The sequence below is a fragment of the Papaver somniferum genome, unplaced genomic scaffold (assembly GCF_003573695.1).
Source record: "Papaver somniferum cultivar HN1 unplaced genomic scaffold, ASM357369v1 unplaced-scaffold_99, whole genome shotgun sequence".
Classification (NCBI taxonomy): domain Eukaryota; kingdom Viridiplantae; phylum Streptophyta; class Magnoliopsida; order Ranunculales; family Papaveraceae; genus Papaver; species Papaver somniferum.
The window spans coordinates 3,628,644-3,651,033 of record NW_020653081.1 but is presented as its reverse complement, the minus strand read 5'-3'; the positions used below and the strand labels follow the sequence as shown (position 1 = coordinate 3,651,033).

General features: G+C 35.9%; 2 protein-coding genes across 3 annotated transcripts; both read left to right on the top strand.

Moving 5' to 3' along the window:
* The first annotated feature begins 514 nt into the window (after positions 1-514).
* Positions 515-3,488, top strand: LOC113346238 (beta-galactosidase 10-like). The gene is made up of 6 exons (XM_026589798.1): positions 515-522; positions 1,164-1,289; positions 1,991-2,100; positions 2,623-2,732; positions 2,871-2,978; positions 3,315-3,488. The coding sequence occupies exons 1-6, from the start codon at positions 515-517 to the stop codon at positions 3,486-3,488; spliced, it is 636 nt and encodes a 211-aa protein (XP_026445583.1).
* Positions 3,489-3,957: 469 nt separating this feature from the next.
* Positions 3,958-8,073, top strand: LOC113346510 (beta-galactosidase 10-like). 2 transcript variants are annotated; one of them, XM_026590058.1, is made up of 5 exons: positions 3,958-4,403; positions 4,489-4,584; positions 4,664-4,776; positions 4,868-4,934; positions 7,746-8,073. In XM_026590058.1, exons 1-5 carry the CDS (start codon positions 4,236-4,238, stop codon positions 7,875-7,877), a joined length of 576 nt encoding a protein of 191 aa, XP_026445843.1. In that variant the 5' UTR covers positions 3,958-4,235; the 3' UTR covers positions 7,878-8,073. The 2 variants fall into 2 exon arrangements, with proteins under 2 accessions (XP_026445843.1, XP_026445844.1); XM_026590059.1 differs by lacking the exon at positions 7,746-8,073 and adding an exon at positions 5,083-5,214 and having other exon boundaries at positions 3,971-4,403.
* The last annotated feature ends 14,317 nt before the right edge of the window (positions 8,074-22,390 follow it).

Sequence of the window (22,390 nt, the reverse complement as noted above, 5' to 3'; positions counted from 1 at the left end):
CTTCTATTACCATTGCATAAAAGATAAGAGAACGAAGTAATCTCTGAAATACAATCTAAGTATCTTCTTTAGTTCTCACTGTCCAATTATAATGGAGTTAAGTTGTGAACTGTAATGAAAAATATTTCAACATCTGGATTCCAAGTAGCCATTGTCAGTCCTCTCCCATTTCTTGATAAAGAATAAGTCACCAAATACTTTTCTTGTGGCCACTGCCAAAACTCTACACATTTCATGATCCGTTTCAATTCTCACCATAAACACCCAGTTACTAACCTTGCGAATAGAGATGCCACCTTGAATCTCCTATTGAAAAAATAGAGCATTTCAAACATCCCAGCTGTTTCTATCAACTGATTCAGCAAATCTACCTAACAGACAACTTGTCACAGTTTTTCATTGTTTTGAATCTTGATGGGCTTCATTGAGATTAAGTTATCTACCGTTTCTAAGATTCAAGGATAACTGAAGTTGATTGGTTAATTGAGAGACATCACCACGGCAAATAACATACATGGCGATGTACATGCTCAGCAAGAAAACTACTAAAGGGGAAATAATGTTATAATTTAAGTTCGATAAGGAGAGGAGAGGGTTTCAGGTTTCTTTTTATATAACTGCAAGGCAATGAACCTGACAAAGTCCTGGTACATGATCTACAACCTAAGAGTAAGACTCTTTCATGTGGCACCAATTCAACAACCCGCACCACCACTGGATACACACGGCAGATGTGGTCCTTGTTGGTGATTGCTCTTAAATTCCCCTGTAATATTCTCCTAGTATTTATTTGGATTTGGATGTATTAACTGTGTCCTTGATTTCTGATCAAGACACACAAACTTGGAAAATTTCGAGTCAGGTTCTTTTAGTATGAAAATTTCAAATCTTGTTGATTTTTAATCAACAGAAATTACCGAGTTTTAAAGAGGAAACGGGGAACATAGTTCCCCCATACTTCTGTTATACCTTTTCCGTTTCAAAATAATAGCCGAGTTTCATTAACATGCTAAAAACTAGAAAAGGGAAAAACTTCTAAAAGTGGTTAACAATTTACACAAAAACCAGCTAGTTCCATCAAATAAGAAATAACATTTCTAGCATCTCCTGAATTTCTGCTCCATTTGATAGCTCAAGGAATGCTCAACTTTCCGCTTTCTCAGTCTGCAGTGGGATATATTTACGGAGAAGGCAGGGGTCTGGGGAGCAGCTGATTTTACCAAAAATGGTTTGGTAGATCACATAAATACAACAAAAGATACTACTGACTACCTATGGCACACAACAAGGTACGATTTTTTCTCTTGTATAAAATTTGTGGCATTGGTTTTACTACCTCGTTCAAAGTAGACTCTCTGAGGGTAATTATGTTTAGCAGTATTGATCATAGTGTTCCAAACTGAGCAGTATATTGCAGTCGTAAGTGGGACTGAAGACCATGCTGTTATTACCTTTACAGATTATGTTGATAGAAACTGCACTAGTATTGTCTATGTTCACAACTAGAATGTGTTCAAGCAGAACAACGTAAATCGTAAAAACCCATTTTTGATGAGAAGCAGTTTATTTTACATTTGCAAGTAACCCTTACAGACAACCAGTTAAGCATATAGACAGCAAAACCACACACGATGTTTGAAGGGCTACTCAGTGCAATCGTTCACTATTCTAAACAGACACTTTCTTTCAGTTCCCTGCAAAAACCTGATATCGCAATCTATGAAGAAAGATAAAGCATTATTGTTGTTAGCAAATTAGGTGTTGGTGAGGTACATAACTGTTACCTTTTCGCTACACACATGCCTCTTTATCGACCATTAAACAAATTACAGGTCTACTGGAGATGTGTACCGCAAATGGCTGCCTCTTTTTCAAGCATCTCGTAGTTTTTGCATCGCTTTATATTTAGCACAATGCCACTACACTGCTAGCATTCAGTAAATTGCATTCTATGATGCTAATGTATTTTCAAATGACCTTGTACTGGCAGCGTGTATGTTAATGAAAATGAGAGCTTTTTGAGTAACGGAAGCCGTCCAAAGCTTGTCATCTCATCGAATGGTCATGCTCTGCTTGCTTTTATCAATCAGAAGCTTGAAGGTAATTCTTTCTTTATGCTGCAAAACTTTCTATCTGAACAATCACTTTCTGGAAGTGTCTTTTTCTTCATCTGGTTGTGGAATTATATAACATATTGCTCGATCACTCATTCAAAGCTACACCTTCAAGTCTGCTGTTAACCATGTATCATGCATAGTCATGGGACTTATAGTTGAAAACCATGCTTCGGTCTTTTTACCAGGGATCGTGTTCCCCTGCTCCAGTTCACCTCAAGTGCCTCCAGAATCAAATTCACTCCTACCTTTCATTTAGTACCAATTTTGCGGGCTAGGCCATGCAATTCACAAATATCACGGATCTTAAAAAAACACATAAACCCACTTTGTAACTGGAGGATTGAAATTATCAATCTGTCGATACTAGAATTGATATGGTATCTCACATGCAAAAGCAGTAAAACACATACACCACTTTCCTTATTATCATGATCTCGGTTAGATACATATCAGTGAGTTCCATGACTTATATCTTACAGCTACATTCATCTCTGTACATCTATAGCTAGCACAGCTGGAAACGGTGGTGGCTCGGCTTTCAAATTTGACAGTCCCATTAATTTGAAAGCTGGGAAGAATGACATTGATCTTCTTGGCATGACAGTGGGTTTATCAGTGAGTAGTTTTTTTCCAGCAGAGTAACACCAAACTATTGTAATAATTCCCACAATTACATCCATTAGAAAAGTAAGTTCCAACTTCCATTCGAGCTCATAACATAATGATCACCAACTTCTGTTTTGTTCATTTCAGAATGCAGGACCATTTTATGATTTTGTACCAGCAGGGCTAACCAGTGTGAAGTTAGAGGGGTTTAATAGTGGAACCATTGACTTGTCATCAAATACCTGGATCTATAAGGTGATCCCAGTATTCACATCCTTTATTTTGAGTATCGTTTCTGACTCAATATTCTTGAAGTATTTTCTTCTGTAGCAGTTACAATATCCTTTTCATGTATCACTTTCTGTGCTAGTGTATTGTGCAACTAGGGATATAGACATATGACCGAGCCAACCCATCTGATGCAAATGAGTTGCAGTGGATGTTACTACTTAACTATTTAATAACGCAAGTAATAAATGTTGCGCAACAGCAACATGCTTAAGCTGTTGAGCGATAACGGTTCATTTTCTACATAGCTTTACGCAAGTGTCCTCGTTTTTACCTATTTTTCTTCTTCTTTTTCTGCTCCAGATTGGGATAGAAGGTGAACACCTTAAGATATACCAGCCTCCATTTTTGTCAGTCACACGGATTCCAGCCAGATTCTTAGCCTATAGAAGCAATATATATTATAAACGATACAAGTCAAATGTTTTTCCTCGAGGATCCAAAGAAAAAAAAAGGTACAACTTTGGTGTTACTTGACTACCAAAGACCATAGTTGACCAAACATTCTTATGATTTTCTGTAATAATTTTTTGTGAATTTATTCGTTTACACCAAACCAGGTAGGGCTGCCGTTAGAATTCTACATCCACTGTCTGTTTGCATCAAACCCTAGACCCAAACTCTTGATAAATGGCATTACCAAGAGCTAATCCTTTTCTGGAATGTAATTCAGTTCATCAATTCCTTCAAAGAGTGCTGAAATTTCATTTACTTCCTGAACTAGAAGTTGCAGAAAAGGAAATTGGATGGAGAACCCTAGTAATTATGATTTGGTGGTTTTTGGCCAACAAAGTCAAGAGAATTTGGCAGAGCGGTTTGCACAACAATTAATGCATTTTCCTATCTAACAATCGTGACAAACTGAAATGGCAAAAGTTGTTGAATCAGGTACTCTCAAATTAAACTTTGATTTCATCAGATTTGGACAATTTTTGTGTGTGTATTTGTCTTTTCCGAAAGAATCATAAATGAACCTCAATGAATCATGTATATAAAATTCCCCAACACAGATATTGGGTGTCACTATCGTCTTAAACGCAACTATCTTAAAGTTGATATTGACGTCCACTTACATTATATGCTAGCCACATTATTACTGCTTCTCTTCTACCTCATTTGATGCGCATCTTGTACTAGTACTTTCATTTTGCTATTATAAATAAGCTTCTGGTTTTTACAATTGAACCCGGAGAAACATTGAACTTGTTATTGTTGTACTCCATTATGTCTAGTGCTAGTGAGATTAGGCTGTTATGTTTGGTTTTCTTCTTAGTATTTTCATCATTTTCGTTAGCTTCTAATGTTACTTATGATCATCGCTCTTTGATTATCGATGGACAAAGAAAATTGTTCCTCTCTGCATCTATACATTACCCTCGCAGTGTACCAGCTGTAAGTATTCTACTTTCTTGATGAAGTTACTCATTTTCTGTTATCATTTTGGTGGTTTGTTTCTGAGTTCTTGTTTGTTATGCAGATGTGGCCAGGACTAATTAAGACGGCCAAAGAAGGAGGGATTAATGTGATCGACACGTATGTGTTTTGGAATGGGCATGAACTTTCTCCTGGAAATGTGAGTGTTTCTTCAGTTGTTAATTGATTTTGAAGAGGATTGAGTTTGGAAATTGAGTATGTTAAATTTGAATTTGTAGTATTATTTCGATAAGCGATATGATCTGGTGAAGTTTGCAAAGATTGTGCAACAAGAAGGAATGTATTTGATTCTGAGGATTGGTCCATTTGTTGCTGCTGAATGGAATTTTGGGTAATGTTTGTTTAGGAACTTTTTTGTCTATTTCATTTCAATTTAATACTTCTTGTTGAGTGAAAATTCCTAACTGTAAATTCGGTAACAGGGGTATACCTGTTTGGCTCCATTATGTGCCTGGAACTGTCTTTAGAACTGATAACGAACCCTTTAAGGTAATGCAGTCTAATTGATCATAATTTTTGGTAGACTGGTTGTCCTTGAAGAATAACATTTTCGTTATAATGATGAGCTTGTTCCTTTTTGAATTTCGAATACTCCTCTAACTATCATTTTTTTTTTCCTTCTTTGTTGCACTTCAAGTATTATATGCAAAACTTTACTACATATCAATCATGTTAAAAGGGGCGGCGGATTCCATTAGAGGGGCGGCAGTGAATAGGACAAAAATGGTCATTACATGGTAATTTGAAGTGCCCCTTATAAAAAAAACTGAAAATGACTAATTAACCTTACATAGTTTAGTGTTGATAATCAAATTTCACTTATATTAACTCTAAAACAAATCAAAATCAGATTTTTAGAGTTTAAAAAAAAAATTAGAGAAGAAAAGAAAAACTTTTGTGATATTTGTGAAACCCTAGATTTTGATTCACTCAACCAAAATGAGTGATTCCAGTGACAAATTTGAGATGGGTGAATCTCTAAATTAGTTCCCGTTAGCTTTTTGTCACTCAAAATTATCTAAAGTACGTAAAAAAATCGAAACTTTTAAAATTTCCGTACGGTTGGAATTTAGCTCGTTAACTGGTTCAATTTGGGGAAAACCCAATCGTAGTACCAGTTACGGTTGGTAGAATGACAATATATAGCAACCGTAACAAATTATGGTTGGTAACTAATGATCGAGATCAACCGTAACTAACCTACGGTTGGTAAGGTTATTTGAGTTACAAGTCGTAGCTTAAATACGGTTGATAACAGTGATGCAATTACAAACCATAAAAAGAAAATGAAACATCCAGGACAACTTACGGTTCGTAATTTACGTAACGAGACCAACTGTAAGTAATTTACGGTTGTAAAAAAAATTCGTAACTGAATATTTTATCTCAAAATCAAGAACTTACGGTTGGTATTCCAGTGACAAATTTGAGATGGGTGAATCTCTAAATTAGTTCCCGTTAGCTTTTTGTCACTCAAAATTATCTAAAGTACGTAAAAAAATCGAAACTTTTAAAATTTCCTTACGGTTGGAATTTAGCTCGTTAACTGGTTCAATTTGAGGAAAACCCAATCGTAGTACCAGTTACGGTTGGTAGAATGACAATATATAGCAACCGTAACAAATTATGGTTGGTAACTAATGATCGAGATCAACCGTAACTAACCTACGGTTGGTAAGGTTATTTGAGTTACAAGTCGTAGCTTAAATACGGTTGATAACAGTGATGCAATTACAAACCATAAAAACAAAATGAAACATCCAGGACAACTTACGGTTCGTAATTTACGTAACGAGACCAACTGTAAGTAATTTACGGTTGTAAAAAAAATTCGTAACTGAATATTTTATCTCAAAATCAAGAACTTACGGTTGGTATTTGAGTTAAATGAACCGTAACATCAACCAAATCTATAGTTACGGTTCCAATTGGAGTTATTACCAACCATAGCTCACATGCAACACAGAAATTTCAATTTCAATTTTGATCCAAAACCCTAATTTTTGATACAAAACTAACTTAAATCAAACACAATAAACTAAACCCTAACTGGATCTTTTCGAAATATAGTTTTCAATCAACGATTATCAATTTTTCAAATCGCTGATTAATCGAGGACGATGAAAATTTCAATTTTAATGGAGGAGGAGAAGAGAAGAGAAGATGAAAAAATCAAAAAAGTTTTTTGATTTTTCTGATTCCATTTGGTTAAAAATTGGAGAGGATAATCTAGTCAATTTACGCCTCTTATAGAACACCCCCTAACCAATAAGAGGGACATTGCTATCACACTTGCCGCCCCTCTAATGGAACATGGCGCCCCTATAACAGGATTGCTACGTATATAGTGAACATGATTGTTGAGTATTATTTTAATATATTATTATTATATTATAGTAGTTGTGAGCCGGCAGATTTGAACACTCCAAATGTAAGTAAAAAGAAAATCTAATTGTAATTTTAATGCGAAACTACCGCATTGCTCCGAGAGTTTTCATTTTAAACCTAGGACTGGGAAGAGAATAATACTGCCAACGGGGTTACCGATTCCACAAGAGGGTAGCAAAATGTATATAGGACAAAATAAAAAATCCTATGTCTTATATGCATTTGGTATCCTCCTGCGGAATCCTGTACCCTATTAACAATGTTGGGAAGAGAAGGATGCGCTGGAATGTTCAACCGAAAAAAGCGAGTTATATATCGGGGCTACCATTGTTCGAAGCCACAGCCAATATCAGGGAATTTGATAACATTTAAGGGAGTCAGACTTTCCTTGGATTCGTCGAATAAAGAGACCATATATATACTCCCTCCGTCCCAAATTAGTTGAGCTAGTTATAGTTTGTACAATTTTTAAATCAAGGAGGAAAGGGGAATATATTTTTAAACATTTCTTTTTACAATTATACCTTTATGGATAATATCTAGAAAAAATATAGAAATAATTTATCTCTTAAACTATACCACGGTTTTTTGTAAAATTTATGTCGTTGAAAAATATTCTAAAATATCTACTTAACGAGTATAAAGATGACTACTAAATTATACATATTTCTTATATTAACAATAATCACTTGAAAGGGTAGTTTTAGAGATATCCTCTTAATTAGTGAAATAGCTCAATAATTTATGGGACAAAAATTAAAACCAAATAACTCAGTTAATTTTGGACGGAAGAGGTATAAAAGAAGAGATAAAGTATTTATGTTGGTGCCAAACGGAACTCATCATTGATGATTTGAACTTACATCCCAATTCAAACTACTACAAATTCTAAATATGTTAAAACATCTGCAGATGGGGAGCACAGGAAGTGGCCAAAAAAGTCGTGATAGAGCTCTGTGGAACGGGCGACAACTGAGTCGACCCAACTTCTCTGTTTCAATCAATTTCGGCCTCCAATTTCTTCTGCATGTTCATAATTCATAAATTTTTCATCACAACCCGATTAATTTGTAATCACAGTCTAGCAAACTAAACAGTTTGTGCCTCAATCAAGACTCTTCCATTGAAATAATAGTCAAACAGAACTAGATATTCTAGGTAATGTTTTCCACACATAACTTGGTGTATATATACAACAATATATAGAGATTTACATACCCAAAATAGGGTCAATTTACAATGAATGAGAATATTACAATTACACAATTAGTTGCGTTAATTGAGGCATGAGGAGATAAAGTCTTGCAGAGGATCAGCTACAATCATGTTGATAGTTGTATCCTTAACATCCCTTCTCAAGTTGTGCATGAGTTTGCCGAAGTTCAACTTGTTGCGCAACGAATCAAACCGTGAGTTAGACAATCCCTTCGTAAAAATGTCAGCTACCTGGTCTTTGGTAGAGATGAACTTGACTTGCAGCTGTTTATTTGCCACTCTTTCTCTTACAAAGTGGTAATCAATTTCAATTTGTTTCATACGAGCATGAAACACAGGATTGGCGGTTAGATACGTGGCTCCAAGATTATCACACCACAACGAGGGTGATTGAACTGTAATGCCTAGTTCTTGTAGAAGAGATTGAAGCCACATTAACTCAGAAGTAGCAATAGCAATACCCCTGTATTCAGCCTCCGTGCTTGATTTTGAAACAGTCTTCTGTTTTTTGGCACTCCATGAGACAATATTTCCTCCAAAGTAGTTGGCAAACCCACTAGTTGATCTTCTGTCGTCTAAATTACCGGCCCAGTCAGAGTCGGAATAAGCATGTAATTGAGTGTCAGATGATGGTCGTAACACTAAGGCATAATTCACAGTGTGCTTTAGGTACCGTAAAATTCTTTTCACAAGCTCCCAATGTTCTTCAAAAGGATCTGTCATGTATTGACACACTTTATTGACAGCCACAGCAACATCTGGACGAGTCAGATGAAGATATTGCAATGCTCCACACACACTGCGGTATAAAGTTGGATCTGCAAATCGTGTAGTTCCTTGTCTGCTGATTTTTGCATTCACTACAAGTGGGGTAGTTACTGGCTTTGCTCCCTCCATTTTCGTACGTTTGAGAAGATCAGAGACGTACTTCTGTTGACTGAGTAGCACACAGTTGCCTTGTTTGATCACTTCTACTCCTAAGAAGTAACTGAGTTCACCTAAGTCTGTGACTGCAAAGGCAGAATTCAAGACAGTAATAAGTTTGTTGATAAGTGACTGATTTGAACCTGTGATGATGATATCATCAACATAAATAAGCACATAGGTGATCTCATTATGTGACTGTCGTATGAATAGAGAGGTGTCTGCAATTGAGCTTTTGAAACCAAGGCTAGTCATATGGGTGCTGAGCTTGGAGTACCATGTACGTGGTGCCTGCTTGAGCCCATAGATGGCTTTGTTCAACTTGCATACATGATTTGGATAATCTGGATCCACATATCCAAATGGTTGCTTCATAAACACTTCTTCTTTTAGGACCCCATGGAGAAAGGCATTTTGAACATCTAATTGACGCATATTCCAGCCATGTGTGACTGCAATGGACAGAACAAGACGAATAGTGCTAGGCTTTATGACAGGACTGAAAGTTTCTGCATAATCAAACCCTTCCCTTTGATTGTAACCCTTAGCTACTAGCCGAGCTTTTCGTACATCAATGGTGCCATATGGTTTTTGTTTTACTCTAAAGACCCATTTAGAACCTATGATGTTCATCCATTTCTCATAAGGAACTAAACTCCACGTTCCATTGCGTATATGAGCATTGATTTCTTTGTCCATTGGAGGTCGCCAGTTAGGATCTTTAGAGGCTTCAGTGTAACAAGACGGAGCCATAAACTCAGGGAGCTCCAAAGGATGTTTTGTTGTAGCTAGGCAGAGTTTCTTAATTGGTTTTTTGATGCCATCCTTTGCTCTTGTCACCATGGTGTGTTGCTGTGGTGGTCTTTGCGACTGAACAACTATATTCTCAATAGGGACTGCTGAGGACTGTACACTTTGTTCTAACACTGGAGGTTGTTGAATAGCAACATCAATTGGACCTTGCTGAGCTGTATTAGGTTCAACTGCTAAAGAGGGATTTGTAAAAGTGTGTGATGTAAGTAATTTAGTAGATTGTAGAGAATGTTGAGTTTCAGAGGAGCTTACCTGTTGCTTGGCAGCAAATGGGAATTCTGTTTCAACAAACTTGACATGACGAGAGATGTAGATCATGTTTGTTGGTACATGAAGACATAGATATCCTTTGTGTGCACCACTATATCCAATAAACACACAAGGAAGAGATCTTAGTTCTAGTTTGTTTGACACATAAGGCCTTAGACATGGGTAACAGAGACAACCATAGACTTTAAGAAGAGAAAAATCTGGTTTCTTGTTGTGTAAAAGCTCTAAAGGTGATTTAGATTCATGTTGTGAAGCTGGGATACGATTAATGAGATAACAAGCAGTGGTAAAAGCATCTGACCAGTACGACTTAGGCATGGAAGCATGAAAAAGTAAAGCAAGACCTGATTCAGTGATATGTCTGATACGACGTTCGGCAAGACCATTTTGAGCGGATGTATGAGGACATGAAAATATGTGGACAACACCTGAGCTGTTTAGGAAAGCTGTAAACTTCTTATACTCTCCTCCATTATCAGATTGAAATACTTTTATTTTGTGTTCAGTTTGATGTTCTATTAGCTTTTTGAACTGTATAAACACAGGCAACGCATCTGACTTTCTAGCTAGGGGATATATCCAGGTATAATGAGAAAAAACATCAAGTAAAAGCAAGTAATATCGATACCCAATTCTTGAAACAGTTGGGGAAACCCACAAGTCAGATACAACTAAGCTCAAAGGCTTATCAAAAATAGAAGAGCTAATAGGAAAGGGAAGTTTATGGCTTTTGCTAACATGACATGAATGGCAAAACTCAAACTTTTTATTAGAAACAGGAAGAGAAAAATTCTTGATAACTTTCAAAACGGTACGCAGCATTGGATGGCCAAGACGTTGATGCCAGATTGGAATTGTAGGTGAGACAAGAGCAGTTGGTGAAGCTTTAGCAATCTCTCGTACACCATCAAGTATGTATAACCCATTTCTACTGCTGCCTCGCAACAGGATTGTCTTGGTGAGTAGATCCTTCACAAGAAAGAAACTAGAGTGAAACTCAAAATAAACTTGATTATCTTGACAAAATTTTGAAACCGAAAGCAAGTTTGTTTTGATTTCAGGAACATGGAGCATATTATTGAGGGTAAAATTTCTATTATTATGTGAAAATGAGGCATTACCAATATTTTCAATATGTAACGCATTACCATTACCCACATGGACTTCCTCAGTTCCATCATATTCATGACGAATAGCAAGATTGTTAAGATTTGCAGTAAAATGGTGTGTTTCTCCAATGTCCGTAACCCAATTGTTGTCAGTAGCTCCACCAGGTAGAGAAAGATAGGCTGCTGGACGACCATTTTGTGCTGGTCCATTGTTTTTCTTGAACCAACAGTTGCGTGTAGCATGATTTCTCTTCTTGCAGACCTGACATGGTCTGTCATCATCTCTTTGATGATTGTTGTTGTTGTTTACCTTGGAATAGCTTTGTCGATTGTTTTGAGGTTGATTCCTTCTCTGATCAGATCGTGAAAAGGATCTTGTGTAGCTGGAAGAAGCCACATGAGCCATTGGTTGTTGAAGCAATGCAAGTTGTTGTTCTAAGCGCATATCAAATGACAGAAGATGCGCATGAAAAGTGTCCATATCAGCAACTTCAATCGTGCTGAGTGTAGTAACAATGGAGTCGTACGCCTGATCTAGGCCACTTAGGATAGATTGCTGCATATCTTCCTCACTTAGAGGGTTACCAGATGCTGCAAAAGCATCAAACAACTGCTTACATTTAGAAAAATACTCTTGCATTTTGATGTTACCTTTTTGGAGACTGTGGAGTTGTCTCTTGAGATGCAGAAGATGAGCTTTGGTCTTTGGGGCATATCTTTTCTCTAGAGCATCCCATACTGCCTTGGAAGTTTTGAGTCCAGTGACCCTTCCTAGAACACTTTCTGTAAGAGATGAAAGAAGCCAACCGAGCAGGATTTGGTCATGTTCTTCGAACTTGATATAGGCTGGATTTACTGCTTGGATGTTGGGCAGATGTTGTGGTGGTTTTTGGTAAGTACCATCAACATATCCTTCCAGTCTGTAGCCTTTCAAAAGAGGCTGAAACTGAGCTTTCCATAGAGTGTAGTTCGAATCATTAAGCTTGATGTTGATTAAATGGTTAACATGGATCTGATGCAGAGTTGAAGTTTTTGGACCTGACATTGAAACTGAAAATGAAGATGAAGGTGAGGCGTGGTTTTTAGGATTGATTTGGCTGATACCAAAACAGAACTAGATATTCTAGGTAATGTTTTTCACACATAACTTGGTGGATATATACAGTAATATATAGAGATTTACATACCCAAAATAGGGTCAATTTACAATGAATGAGAATATTACAATTACACAATTAGTTGCGTTAATTGAGGCATGAGGAGATAAAGTCTTGCAGAGGATCAGCTATAATTATGTTGATAGCTGTATCCTTAACATAGTCAACCATTCTATGTCCGGCTAATTCTTGTTGATTTACCGGCCATGTAGTCCCTTTAGGGACCATTAAATCTTCTGTAATATATGTTTCTTCCTATATGGCGAGATTTCATCTTCATCCTCCAGCTGGTCGTGGTTTAGCTGCAGCGTTTTCGATTAGGAAATTATCCTTCATTTCAGCTTCCGGGGCTCAATCTTTAGGGGTGGTTATATTCTAATTCAAAGTTGTAAAGTTAGGATCTTTGTCTTCCCTTAAGGTTTGGGTTTCTTAATTCGAATCTTTTTCAATCTTAAGGGATTTCTCTTGACCTTTCTTATAAAAAAATTGTTTCTCTGCTGCAATCTATCTTTTGGATAATTGGTTTCCTTTCCCTCTATGTGTTTGTTTTATTGTTAATTAAATAATTTGCATATTCATGCTTGTATTCTTCAGTTTAGCTCTTCTTTCGCATCTTCATATTCCTCGCATACAACTCCCTTTCTGTCCTAAAAGTCTGTATCATTTTGCGTTGGATTGTTTTCGATTTTGCTGGCCTTGATGCAACGGTGTCACTTTTCTGGTGCCCTGTCAGATAAATTTCATCTGGTTTGTTTGTTTCTTATGTAGAATTTTCGACCGATTATTTTGATTTAATTTCATCCTCATGTGTCTCTACCCCTGTTTCTTAACTATTTTGGTTTTTCTCTCAGACCTACCTGTCTGGTATCGAGTTTCTTTCCGGTAAAATAGTTATCATCCCGTGGTTTTTATTGATTATCGACAGCATCTCCTTTCAATCTTAGTTTGGTTTCTCCGTCCCTGTTTTTTAACTATTTGGGTCTCTATCGGACATAATTAGTCTTGTGTCAAGTTTAATTCGGGAAATAGTTAAGATCTAGTGGATTCTTTTTCCCCTTTCCAGCATTTCCTAAAAGTCAAGTTAGTTTATTTTCTCGCCAATGCATCAAAATGTTTTTTGTTTTATTTGTTTAGTGTTTCTCATATTCCAAATCAGCCTGTTGTTTGGTTCAGTTCATTTGAATTTTAGCTCCCTTCGCATTTCCCGTCTAGAAAAATGTTTTTTTTAGTTTGCCATTTCCGATTGCAGCAGTTGAAATTACTCTTTTTAACAGTTAGGGGTTGGTTCCCCATAGTGGTTATTCTGGTTGTAAATTTTCAGAGATTCTTTCTTATATGGCTCAACTTTGGTGTTAGTTTTCATTCCGCTGAATTTGTTAGACTTCATGCCATGTGATTTGACCCAGTAGCTACTCCCCTTTGCACCCCCATTTAATATCTCGGCCTTCCTTTTAACAGATACTACACTGATTTGATGGTTCCCTTTCCGTGGCTACAGGTCGGTAAGTTCCCTTTTGTATTGTTTTTTTGTGTTCCACTCTGTCAAGTTCCCTCTCTCTAGTATACTTTGGTATAGTCTTAAATCTCTGTTTGTATTTTCCCTTTGGTATTGTTCCTTGGTACTCTAATAACTGTGAGTCCCTTTCCTTGGAAATTCTTTCCCGCTGCCTGTTAGGAATCTTCCCCTGAACATTTCCATATTTTTCCTAGTTTATTTGTTTGCTCACTTCCATATTCTCCTTTTTCTCATAATCTAAGGGTCTTTCTCGTTATCTTCTTTTCTTCCCTTTGTTTTGTTCCTGAGCAATCTCAGGTTCTTGTGAACCCTAAAACAATGAAATTTTTATGTTGGAACGTTTAGGGTATTGGCACCCCAATTACCAAAGACCACTTCAATTATATATGCCAGTATTATAACCCTGATATAGTTTTCCTAGCAGAGACAAAATCCCCTTTGTCTCGGATGGACATTTTCTTTAAAAACTCCAACTTCTATGTCTGGTTCATTGTACCTTCCGTGGGAATAGCTAAAGGATTAGAAATAGCCTGACACAACAACATTAACATGAAGTTATTATCGTCTAGGTTTAATGTTTGCCATTTTGAATCAAAAGTAAATGACATTTAAATTCTGATCATGTGTGTCTATGGAGCCATTGAGGTCGACAAAATTGAACAATGGACTTACAACCCGACATAGCTCAACAAGTAGACAAACCGTGGATTCTGATCGGAGACTTAAATGTCATTCTGGACCAAGATGAAAAGAAAGGGGGAAGAAAGCATGCTCAAGCAGCAAATCATTCATCATTCGGACAATTGACTCTCTGGAACTATTAGATGCGGGTTATGATGGTGCTCCATTCACATGGTCAAACAACAGAAAAGGCGAAGCAAACATATGTGAAAGAATTGATAGAGCCTGACCTCTTACCTCTGGTCTCATCATTTCCCGGAATCCAAGGTAACTCACTTACCTAGAGTGGGGTCAGATCATACCCCAATTTTACTTGATTCCAATCCCGAGAAAATCAAGGCTCATAAACCCTTTAGATGTATTAGGTCGTGGCTTTCTCATCCAACACTCTCTACAGTTGTAAAATCTGTGTGGGACCTACACTCTAATAATTCGACAGATATGAACCTAGCTTTAAAGCTTCAACTTCTGTCCTCTGAACTAGCTGATTGGAATTCCGAAATATTCGGTAACATTCATAAAAATATCAGGAATTTAAATAACAAAATAGATAGTATTCATAAATTTAGAAACATCTCAAAGGATATAGAGAAGTTGAAAAATCTTCAATCATAATTAGGGGGGTGGTACGAGATTAAAAATGACTTTTATCATCAACTCTCTAAAGATAAATTTTTCAAAAAATATGACCAAAACACAGAGTATTTCCATGCTACTACTTCCAATAGAAAAAGAATAAATTCCATCAACTCTCTTAGAGAACCATCTGGTCTTTGGCTTTCTGATAGGGATCAAATTAACTCTCTTTTAGTCAATCATTTTACCCAAATTGGTACCTCCCAAATCAACAATAACAACTTTGATTTTTCCAGCATCATTGAGCCTTGTATATCCGAAGCAGAAAATCATACTATTTTACAAATCCCCACAAGAGATGAAATTTGGATTACCTTATCTAAAATGAACTAACGGGGCGCTCCGGATCCCGATGGTTTCCAACTTGGATTCTTTATAGCCAACTGGGAAATTTTTGGGCCTGACATTATCAACACAATCAGGAGTTTTTTAAATATTGCTCTCTCAACACGGATCTTAATTATTATTTCATCACCCTTATTTCGAAAATATCCACCCCTCAAACTCCAAGTGATTTTAGGCCTATCATCTTAAACAATATGGTGTACAAATTAATCTCAAACATCATGGCAAATAGAATAAAACCCATCCTCAATAAAATAATCTCTCCAAATCAATCTGCCTTTCTGTCGGGGAGACAAATCACAGATAATATCGTAATCGCTCATGAACTTATCCACTCTATGAAAACTTCTAAAGAAAAAAAAGAGAGGATATCTAGCTCTTAAATTATATCTCTCTAAGGCGTTCGATAGGGAGGAGTGGACATTCATTTCAAAAGCCCTTCTTAGTTTTGGATTTCATGACAATTGGGTGCGCCTCATCTTGCAATGCAAATCTATAACCTCCTTTTTTATTCTCCTAAATGGCTCTGCCGGTCTAAAATTCCATACTTCGAGAGGTTTAAGGCAGGGGACGCCCTATCCCCTTTCCTTTTTCTCATCTGCATGGAAATCTTATCCAGATTCCTTGACAAAGCAATTGTTAATAGGAAAATTTCTGGTCTCAAAATCAACAAAAACGCGCCAAACATTTCCCATCTCTTCTTTACTGACGATTGTTCTCTATTCACAAAAGCCAATTTAGTAGAGGCAATATTTATCCTTATTTGGAGATATCACCGGGAAAATGGTAAATCTTCAAAAATACAGTGTCTATTTTAGTCCTCGGTTGCATCCCAAACACGGGAAAATCATAGCTAAAATTCTTAAAGTCCCTTTGATGACTAAAAACGATAGATATCTTGGCACCCCTCTGTGTTTTGACAAAAATAGAAAAGCAAATTTTGAACCACTCCTTCAAAAATACTACTCCACTCTGCAAGGTTGGAAATCGAAACTCCTCTCCCAAGCAGGTAGAACAGTGCTAATCAAATCTATTCTGCAAGCTTTCCCTACGTATCAAATGCAAGTGATCGCCCTTCCAAAAGAGACCCTTGATCAAATGGACCGAATCCAAAGAAACTTCTGGTGTAAAAAAGAAGGGCAGAAAAGACAGAGAGGGTTCATCAGAGCTTGGGACAGCATATGTAAGCCTATCTCGCAAGGTGGATTAGGAATAAAAATCCCCACAACTTCAACATATCCCTCCTCACCAAACTCGTCAGTCGCCTTATCTCAGATCAAGATCAATTATGGGTCAAACTCCTCGGAGCGAAATACTTTCCAAATTCTCACCCTTTAGAAGCCTCTAACCACAAATTTATCGTGGATCTGGACAAGCATACAGAAAGGCTTCGACCTAATTAGAGGAAATTTTATCTGGCAAGTTAAAGATGGTAAATTTGCAAAAATCTGGGAAGACAGATGGATTCCAAATGAGAAATTAATTACTCAACCTACCAACCTTCAAGAATAGGCTCCAAAAATGGTTCAAGAGTTAAAAACGGAAGAAAATAAATGGGATCAGGAAAAACTGAACAAATTTTTCAACCCAGAAGACAGAAGAAAAATACAAGCCATAACTCCAAGGATTCAGGAACAAGAACAAAATGAGATGGAAACATCACCACTCTGGAAATTTCTCTGCCAAAAACATCTATAATTTCCTAATCAATCAAGTTCAAGATAACAATACCCCAAGTGATTTCCCATGGGAAAAAATTTGGAAAATTTCAGGCGATTCCAAGAATAAAATTATTTATTTGGAAATTAATTCAGAAAGCTCTACCTAACTCTGCGCGACTTGGAGCACATAACGCATATATTGATCCTCATTGTCAGCTATGTGATGCACAAGTTCATGAAATGGACAATCATCTTTTTAGATCTTGCCCATTTGCTAGAGCTATTTGGTTTGGTTTTTCACTTGACAGGCTCAATTCAACAGAAAACACTGTCGCGATGGATCATTGGATTAAAGAGTGGATTTTAGAAAAAGATTCAACTAACCTAGTGGAAAAATTGGCAACCATTCTTTGGTTCATATGGAAACACAGATGCTCAGTAGTCTTCGAGAAAATATCTCCTGATCCAATTAAACTGATCGGCCAGATAAACAGATTTCTGCACTCTATTCCCTCAAAAACAATTCAAAAAGGAATTAACTATCAAAAGGTGAAGCTGGTCAATTATAAATGGTCTGATTTAAATACAGATTGGATAATATTTATAGATGCTTCTTTTATGGAAGAAGACCTGTGTATGGGTTATGCTTTTATCCTTTACTTAGTGGACCACGAGTCATTTATGCACATTTCAGCTGGTTCGGAGAAGGCGTCATCGGCTCTTCATGCGGAATCAATAGCCTTATTAAAGGCAGCTACTTGGCTGAAAGAAAATATATTGTCAAGCGTCTCAATAGTCTCCGATTGCAAAACTCTAGTTGACACTATAAACATGGTGAGCACAAGCTTCTCTTGGCCAGCCAAAAACACTTTACAGGAGATCAAGGTAATTTTGAAAGACCTCCCTCAGGCACAGGTGAAGTTTATAGTTCGGAAGCACAACTCAGCAGCGGACTACATGGCTAAAGAAGCAAGGATAAAAAAAAACCTCCAGCACCTGTCCTCCAAATTGCAACAAAAAATCCAGAAAACTAGCATTCTATCTAATGTTTTTGATGACAATGAAATTATAAATCTTTTGTACTATATTTGCTAGTTAATAAAATTACTTTTACCATCAAAAAGAAAAAATCTGCAGATAATGTGAACCCAAGTTTCACATGGCATAAACTATAAAATGTAAATCTTTGCTAGTTTAGAAGCTCATAAATCCATAATGTCTGGTAGGAAAATTGATCATCATTCAAATAAGCATTCATTTTTCTGGATCCATGTAATAAATTGATGAGTTTAGGTTTGTTACTCCTGCCTAAACAGATTTTCCTTCGTACATTCCCATATATACCGTAGCATTGGTTCTCGGCAACGTACCACTGTTGCATCTATAAGATGTAGAATGTATTAATCGCAACCCATGTCGTATGAGGTCCCGGGGTATAATGAGGTCTGAGTACTGGTAGCAACTGTAGTTGTTCATCTCGAGTTATTCGTTGGAATCTATCAAAAGTCATAGATTTTGTTTTCTTCCAGATTACACCTTATCAGATGTAATCTTTATGCCCTTGCAACAGTTTGAAAACCGACGCCTTGAGACCATTTTCAAGAGTTTTCATCTAAAACAATTGTTTGAAAACTGAGACCTTGAAACCATTTCCAGAGCTTCTCATCCAAACCATGGGGTGTTGCACATAAAAAAACAATTTATATAGATCAAAGTCTAAAAACATTAAAAACATTTGAAGAATTGAGAAAAAAAAAATGGATAAATGAGTTACCTCAAGATCCGTGAGGTATATGGAGAGATTTTGCAGCAACCATACTCATAATTTGAAAAGAGATTTACCAATGAGACCTTTGTAATTTCAAGTGAGATTGTATCTTATTCGAGAGATTTCTTTCGGTCTTATTAAATGACTTCTTTTATGTCGAATTAGTTGTTTACATCTCCGTTAAGAGATTTCTTTACAACCTTAACTAAGATTTTCTCCTATGCCTCATTTAAGAGACTGTAAAACAAACATAATTTCTTTATGGTCTCAAAAGGGATTTATACCAATATATCGATTAAGAGACTACGACAAACAAAAATTTTGTTTGGCCTCAAAATATCTACTTATGTCTCAATTAAGAAACTAAAGTTAAATCTTCTAGTGGCTCACTTAAGGGACTATAATAAAATTCCTTATGATCTCAACTGAGATCTGCTAATGTCTCTCTTAAGAGACTACATCAAAGCTCAAATTCCTTATGAGATATGTCTCTCAAGAGACTTTCTTTACTCTATACGAACCGTCTCTGCAGAGATTTTATGTTGTTAATATGAGCTATGTCGACTTCTTGTACTCGATATGAGATACGTCGACTTTCTGTACTCAATACGAGACTTCTTTCTAATCTCCAAAGAGATTTTATGTGCTCAACATGAGCTGTCTCTTTAAGTAATTTTTGTTGTCATTGTGACATAGTCTCCGAAAAGACTTTTCTGCTAACCAAAACCGTTAATGCAATCCAAAATTTGCCATGTTATCCAGTTTAATCTCATGTTATCTTCTTCTTCTTTTTTGATCCAAAAATGGTTCTGAAAATGTGTCACAGTCCCAAAATGTGACACTCGACACAAAACCGAAACTAATAGAAAAATATGTAAACACGAGATTAAGTCAAGATAAATTAGAAACTAAATAATTAAGATTTAAACACAATAAATATCTTTTTAATTAGTATTTTTGTGACCTCGTGTGAGTTTGCCTCGTTTACATCCATATTATTATAAAAGGAAGTAGTAATTTTGAACTGTCCTTTCTAGCTACAAAGTTTCATTAAACGTGACTAATCCAAAGGTTTTACTAATTTCCAATCCGCACTTCTCCTGGATGCCATCCAAACTATACAATTAATTTTTTCTTTAATTATATCTAGCTTAGGTAAATAAAACTCTCTCTATTATACAGGTAACCTTCATTTCATCTTCATCGACTAACATCTTTCTTTGTCTCTCTCAAATCTAATATCTTCTTTCTCAAATCTAATATCCATATCATCCAAAAAAAACAATAAAAAAAAAATCTAACCTTCATGCCAGTACCACCGCACAACCTATATACTACCATCACTTTGTTTTCTGTATTATTCTTATTCATGATTTAATAATGGTTTTGTATCCAAGAATTAGAAGACCCAAAATCGGAGTTTACTGTAGACTGCTAATTAATTATTTTTTTTATTAAACCTTTTTTTTTTTTTAACTTTTAATCAATACAAAATCAAAACTTTTAATTATTGTAGGTGTGAAGTTGAAACAAAGTGCAAATGAACCATATACACCATTTATCAAGGAAACATATAATGTTCATTGATATTTCCCTATTTCGAATAGGTTTTGATTGTATTCAATTGTTCCCGAATTGAACAAATAAAATTGAGTTTCGCAATTTGATCTTTAAACCTTATTAAGATGTTTTTTTTGGGAGAATTAATATCCAAACCTGATCAATTTGATGGAGGCGACGGTGAAAGTTGGCCGTTCAAAGTTATTTATTAAAAATAAAAGAGTGTGCTATAGTTTACCCAACCTAAAAAGGTTTTACAAAATCTAAGTTATTCGGTTGAAATGAGATTTTCGGAAGATGAGATGAGAAATAGATAAAAAGCTTATATTATGACGCCTTATTAAAATATAAATTCAAAGTTATTTGTTTTTTGTTCATATTTATATGTTATTGGACTTCTTTTCAATCTATCATATTCGTTAAAAAGCTTCGGAGTGTTTTCTTTCGTATTGTACGAGATTTTAATTTGATTTTACTACTGATGTTATTGTTTCTTTATAAGAAATCAGCTTCATAATAAAACTATACTCCTTTGTTTTTGTTATTTGAGATTTATAGGAATACGTTCTCCACATTTATCTTGAAAAATAAGCATATTGTATTAGAAAATATTTTTTAATATTTCAACTTTTTTTATAAAGAAAAACAATCGACTTAACACCTGGTTCTGTTGTAACAAAAGATTTCATATTTATGTGGAAAGACCCGTATTAATAATAACAATAATCATATGTATGGACAATTCTTCAATATTTTGTTCATTCTCAACTATTTTTTTTCTTTGTACGTCGGTTTAAAAACACATTATTTTAGGAAGGGAGACCATTTCATCGACCGAGTCACATGTAACTACCATATTCATACCTAACAAATTTCCAGAATGTGGTGATGAAAGGTATACCTTGCATAAATTTTTAAAATTTCCAACCCGGTCTGATTCCGTTCGTTCGTGGAGCTATTTTCTCGATCTCAGACTTTTATGGAACCACTTTAACAAAAGTTTAAATGGTCAATTTTCAAGAAACTTAACGTCAACTTAACACGGATTTCTCTTATTAAAATGGGAGGAATTAACATTTGTATCTCAATTTCAATTCAATCATGAGTTAGATTCACACTTCGTGAAAAGAAAATAAAAAATTTTCATCTAAATAAATGCGTTGAGAAATGACAAATATAATGCTAATGGGTACTCGATTACCCGTACCAAGGTGACTCGAATCCGGTTCCGGGTCCTAATATTGGACACTTTAGCAAAATATCATACATGGTGAAAATTGTTTGGAACTGATAGTCCTTCTGGTCCTTAAGGGTATTACCCACTGGGTACTGGGTGCCCGAATAATTACCCTTTTCTTGGTTTATTAGTCAAAATACAAAGAGTTTTATCTTTAGATTTTTACTAATTTCCCTTTTCTTTCTTTTTTTCTAAATTTGATATTTTATGAGGACATTCATAAAGGAATAAAAATACTTAAATTTAAGTATATTAATTTTAAACCAAATTAAAGAAGATAAATAATTTTAGAAAAAAAGATTAATTTGTTTTTTTGCCTGAGTATTTTACCGGGTTCGGTTCCGCAAATTGGGAAGTGGATGCGAAATCGTTAGGACCCGGGATCGAATTTATAAATGGATTTAGTTCCAAGTCTAGTGGTACCCGGGAGGAACCGGACTCATCGAACTTTTTAAATGAGATAACACTTCTTCAAGTCTCTTTAAAATAAAATCTGCAACAAAGGTACATGTCATGGTTCATTACTTCGAACCGGACTGAGTTCGCGGACTTAGCTCACGCAAGTAGTTTGTCAACTCCAGCAGAAATTCTCGGGTTTGAGAACTTCGGCAGTTCGCGGACTGAGTTCGCGGACTTGGCACTTTCCATCCTTCCGGTTCTCTTGA

Excerpts from the sequence above, each read along its gene's own strand:
- LOC113346510 (XM_026590058.1), top strand. The coding sequence starts at position 4,236 with ATGTCTAGTGCTAGTGAGATTAGGCTGTTATGTTTGGTTTTCTTCTTA. Across the intron at positions 4,777-4,867 it reads GCTGCTGAATGGAATTTTGG|GGGTATACCTGTTTGGCTCC; the intron begins GTAATGTTTGTT and ends ATTCGGTAACAG. Across the intron at positions 4,935-7,745 it reads CTGATAACGAACCCTTTAAG|ATGGGGAGCACAGGAAGTGG; the intron begins GTAATGCAGTCT and ends AAACATCTGCAG.
- LOC113346238 (XM_026589798.1), top strand. Across the intron at positions 2,101-2,622 it reads TATCAATCAGAAGCTTGAAG|CTAGCACAGCTGGAAACGGT; the intron begins GTAATTCTTTCT and ends GTACATCTATAG. Across the intron at positions 2,979-3,314 it reads CAAATACCTGGATCTATAAG|ATTGGGATAGAAGGTGAACA; the intron begins GTGATCCCAGTA and ends TTTCTGCTCCAG.